Source organism: Miscanthus floridulus, chromosome 16 (genome assembly GCF_019320115.1).
Source record: "Miscanthus floridulus cultivar M001 chromosome 16, ASM1932011v1, whole genome shotgun sequence".
Lineage (NCBI taxonomy): Eukaryota > Viridiplantae > Streptophyta > Magnoliopsida > Poales > Poaceae > Miscanthus > Miscanthus floridulus.
This window is the reverse complement of record NC_089595.1, coordinates 86,004,685-86,009,423: the sequence shown is the minus strand read 5'-3', so window position 1 is coordinate 86,009,423 and position 4,739 is coordinate 86,004,685. Positions and strand designations below refer to the sequence as shown.

Here is a 4,739-nt window from a genome sequence, read left to right as displayed (position 1 = left end):
TTATGTGTGTGGTAGAAGTAGGGTTGAGTTGCAGCTAGGGGTGAGGAGCAATTGAGGCTAAAAATAATGGTTTCAACGACTCCTAATTCATTTTGAGAGAAGAGAAAAAAAAACATATAAAGAGAAGCCACCAAACGGGGCACGAGAGTTGTTTACCAAACGGGGCTGAGACACAAGTGTTGAACAGTCTATGCTATACTGCTTCGGCCGGCGAACATGCGACGAGTAAAAAACGAACAAACATATTCAGCGTGGACACAATCGCAACAGCTAAAACAAGGCCGCGTGCATCCATCCATCCGACCGTCTATTTACACATTACAAATCTCAATCTCAAGCACTCATAACACTCAACTCACTGCCCCTCGCATACAACAGGCTTCCTCCGGCGTACGGCCGGCCGGACGGCCGACCGGGTCAGTCCCATACAATCGCAGACTTCTTCGGTGTCACCATCTCGCTGTGCGGCGCCGGCCCTCCCCTCGAGAGCGGCCTGGCAGCGGGCACCATCGGCGCCAGGTAGTTGCCTACCCGGACGTACCCGCGCGCGTCGTACCGCCCGGCGTGGTGCTGCACGGGAACCGGCACGGGCGTCGGCGGGTACTGGTGCTGGTAGTGGTGGAAGTTGTTCTGCAACGGCAGGGGCCCCGGCCCCGCGCCTGCGTGCCTTGGCGATCCGCTCACGTAGCCCGGTATGCTGCCGTCCACGCCGTGCTGGTGCAAGCGCTGCGCCGCCGCGTCCAGGGTGCTGAGGTTGGGCGAGCTCCGGACGCGCTGCATCCCGAACCCGAACACGGTGGGCGGCTCGGCGCCCACTGCGTTGGCGCGCGGGGAGTTGCCCGCCGAGACGGCGCCGTGCGTCTGCGCGGAGAACGGCGGGCTCCCGTCGGGCGAGGCTGGCACGGTGGCCACGTAGCGCTCCTCCGGCTGGAAGTGGTGGTGTTGCTGATGGTGGTGGTGGTGGTGATGCGGGTGGAGGCGCGACAGGCCAGCGTAACGGGCAGAGGAGGGCAGCACGGTGGGCGCGGCGCCGGCCGACGGGAGCGGCGCGGCGGCCTGCGGCGTGAAGACGTAGACGCGGAAGCGCGGGGACGTGGTCGGCGAACACTTCGCCTCGAGGCGGTCGTACTCGTCCAGCATGTGGACCAGGTCCTCGTCGCAGGTGACGGAGACGAGCACGTCGAGTTCCTCGGCGAGGGAGAGGAGCTGGTACTTGATGGCCGCAACCTCCGTCTTGAACATGTCCTCCACCTTGTTCTTCAACTCTGCACAGGGCAAACGTCGAACAGGCCTGCTGATGAGAGCCGAAAGCGCAGGTTACGGAGCGCGGCTCCCCACAACGGATGGAGAAGGCAAGGAACACCCACCGCGGAAGCAGATGGAGCGAGGCACGGCGAGGACGCGGGTCTCCCCGCCGACGTACTTGAGCACGCCGTCGTGAGGGCGGGGCACGATGCGGCCGCCGAAGCTGCAGAGGATCTTGATGCTCCCTCCACCTCCGCCACCGCCAGCTCCGCCCGCGCCGCCGCAGATGCAGGTCGGCGAAAGATGCACGTCCTCATCTGTGGTCGTGCCCTCGGACTCCGTTGTCGTCACCGTTGCCGGCGCACCCATCGCGTCTTCTATCTCGGCCATGGTGTCGCTTCACCCAAATTCTCACTAGACGGAGGCCAGCAGCAGAAGCAGAGCACGCGAAGAGATGACCCGTAACAGAGACCTGCGCAGTAACCGCAGCACGATTTTATAAACTTGCACAGACGGCCCTCGAGATCGAGACGAATCCCATAGAAACATGCTTGGTATCTGGAGCACACAACAACAAGATTCATTTTTTTTACTCTGATGACTAGAGTATGAACCCATATCTTGGGGGGGAAAAATGACCTAACCAAGCAAATACTGAAATACGAGATGAACTCACACCAGAACGGTCAAAGAGGTAATGTTTCCCTAAAGACTAGTACGAAAAGAGGATCCCGAAAGCAACAACCACTTCAGCATCAAGCCAAGCGTGCGGACATGAAAACGCCCCACGAATTCAACAGGGATGTGTCATGTCTGGCGGAGCAATTAGTTGAGCGACAGCACATGAAATTATCAGCTTATCAGCTCCATCCAAACCAAATTGGAGGACATTATTCCCTGTTCGCTTGAAATTATCAGCTTTGGAACAGTTTTTTTTTTCTTATAATAAATCAGCTTCAGCCGGCTTATCAGCCGCAGAAACCATCAGCCAAAGAGCACCACGTACATGTTGAATACAGCGTAGCTATTATACGGCGTGTCACTGTTGTTTAGGTGCAGAAGCACGAGTCACTGGCGTGGCGTAGCTATATGGTGTGTCACTATGCTCAAATCAAATTGCACACAAGGCTTGTTTCATCGATAATTGTTAGTAAAAAAACGGATGACTTGAGACCTTCTTTTGATTAGCTGGGCTAATTGTCCTGGCTAATACTCTAGCTTAAGCTGGCTCAAATTAGCCATGTATTTTTTGGATACAAGAGCTAACAGATAGGTGGAATCATACGTAAAGCCAGTTCAACACTTGGAATTGTTCCGCTCACTACGTGTGCTACCAAGAGGTAGGATAGCACAGGGCATTCTGGTCTTTTTGTTGTGGATTGACGATTTTAGTCTAAATTAGCTAGGTCTTGACAACAAATAATCATGGATCTTAGCTAATTTTTAGTCCACCTGTTAGTCCTCTATTTAAAGAGTTTTCTTATAGTTAAAAACTAGTTCTCTATTTAAAAAAAAAATCTGAGACAAATAATCATGTCACACCGGCCAAATTATTTACATCGTTCGGGATCAAAAGGTGAGTCGTGCCAAATTGATTGAAGTGACTCATGGCTTATCTCATGAGTCACAACAAAACGGTTTAGTATGATTAAGTTGGGGAGTCACGTCAAACTTTTCTATTGTCTTATTATACATTCTCTTTATTCTAAATAAGTTGTTTTGATTTTTCTAGATCCTTAATTTTTATTATGTGTCTAAACATAGCTTCTATCTAGATATATAACAAAACAATGTACCTAGAAAAACTAAAATGACTTATAGTTTAAAACGAATGAGGTAATATATAATATTGTTAAAAGAAAGTGTCAGTATCGCTAAAAGCCAAAAGGTCTAGAAGTTAACGAAATTAATCGAAAAAGGAAGATTATGACTATTTATTTTAATGATCATGTAATTGCCTAGATTTAAGGGAAGAGTCCATGTCCGATATAATTAACTTATAAGAAAATTTAGAATTTCAAAAATAAAATTAGTAATTTGATTTCCACACTAATAAATAAAGATTCCATATCAAGCATAAACGATAAATAACTAAATTTATATTAGTACTAAAAGTGCATTTAGACCTCTAGTGGGTTTTGGTGGTTGAATTACAAAATAATGAAGGACCAATTAGTTTGGTGAGCTTTTGGATGAGTTTTCATTACAAATAGTTATTATTATCAAACTCATATCGTATCTCAAACGAAGAAAAGGCAAGCAAATTGATAAATATGTGTTTTCTTTGCTTATTCTTGTGTTTTTGTTGAGCAAGCTGACTTTTGGAGATTTGCTGCCCTGATCTACTTGTTCTTGTGTTTGTGGTTGTAGATTTTGGACAAATCAACTTAGGTTTACTTGGTTCAGCTATGAAAAAGCTATTGTGAGCTATGTGCAGTGGAAAATGGTATTGTGATTTCTGCTAGGATTGAAATAAAAACATCTAATAAACAACAAATGAAAACTTAACTAATTAATAGATAAGATTTGGAATTTGAAATAGGAAAAATAGTACTTAACTATGATAGATCTTAGTTTCTCGTTTGAACCCCCTCTAGGTTGATCTTGACACGTTCCGAGAAGACCAAAATAATACACACTTGTTTTAGTGATTATAAAATGATTTAGATATAATCAAACAGTCTATGCCAGACATGATAAGTGCAGAGCTTAATTGAGAATTAAAATGTTTAAAACAGTAAATTTTATATCCATACAAATTGAGACGAAGCAAGGTACATAAATAAAGAGTGCATGTCGTCAAGCTTAATAAATAGCTAAATCTGTAACAAAAATAATAATAAAATACTTTCCATGTTCCCATTTATTAGATTGGAAAGAAAAAATATATATCTAAATAACATCCTTGTAAATAATTTAATTTGTGGATCTGACATCCATCCATGCAAGCAAGTTGGCAGGTGGAGCTCAATTCTTCGCAAATTTGAGGTAATTTATTTGATGCAAGTTAGCTATAGCTATAGGAGAGACAGAGAAGAAGATTAGATGGAGGCTAAAAGCCATCTGCGATGCGCTTATATTTAGTTGATATATCATGGAAATGCATGGTAGATTGCATCAACAAGGGTTCTTCATTGAGCAATATGGGCTGGGCTATCATATTATGTCACGGATCAATATGGCAATTCAAACAAGCCTATATACATAACCGTTGATTAATTCTGTTCGATAAATGATAGCACAATACCGACAAGGTTAACAAGGAGAGCATGGACACCGTTGTACAAGTTGAGTTTGCATAGCTCAATGTCACAGTGGGCCTGTTTGGTTGGGTGGCTAACCTCTAATCAGGCTCTAGAAAGACAACTTTCAGCTGTTTAGTTGCCTGTAAATAGCCGGAAACCAGGCTTAACTAAGTCACTTTAGAGGTGCTGGCCTGGCCATGGAAAAACGAGATGGGGATCCGTTTTTTGGGAGCCTGGCTTGGCCAGCGC

The 4,739-nt window shown here is 45.9% G+C and overlaps 1 protein-coding gene across 1 annotated transcript; it reads right to left on the bottom strand.

Moving 5' to 3' along the window:
* Positions 1-264: 264 nt before the first annotated feature.
* On the bottom strand, positions 265-2,009 carry LOC136514166 (uncharacterized). Its single transcript, XM_066508163.1, has 2 exons — positions 1,368-2,009; positions 265-1,265 (listed from the first exon to the last, which is right to left on the bottom strand). The coding sequence occupies exons 1-2, from the start codon at positions 1,633-1,635 to the stop codon at positions 418-420; spliced, it is 1,116 nt and encodes a 371-aa protein (XP_066364260.1). The 5' UTR covers positions 1,636-2,009; the 3' UTR covers positions 265-417.
* Between the last annotated feature and the right edge of the window lie 2,730 nt (positions 2,010-4,739).

What these genes read in the sequence shown, in the direction of transcription:
- LOC136514166 (XM_066508163.1), bottom strand. Translation starts at nt 1,635, where the DNA reads ATGGCCGAGATAGAAGACGCGATGGGTGCGCCGGCAACGGTGACGACA. An exon ending in TCGCTCCATCTGCTTCCGCG is followed by an intron (nt 1,266 to 1,367) that starts GTGGGTGTTCCT and finishes TGCCCTGTGCAG; the next exon opens with AGTTGAAGAACAAGGTGGAG.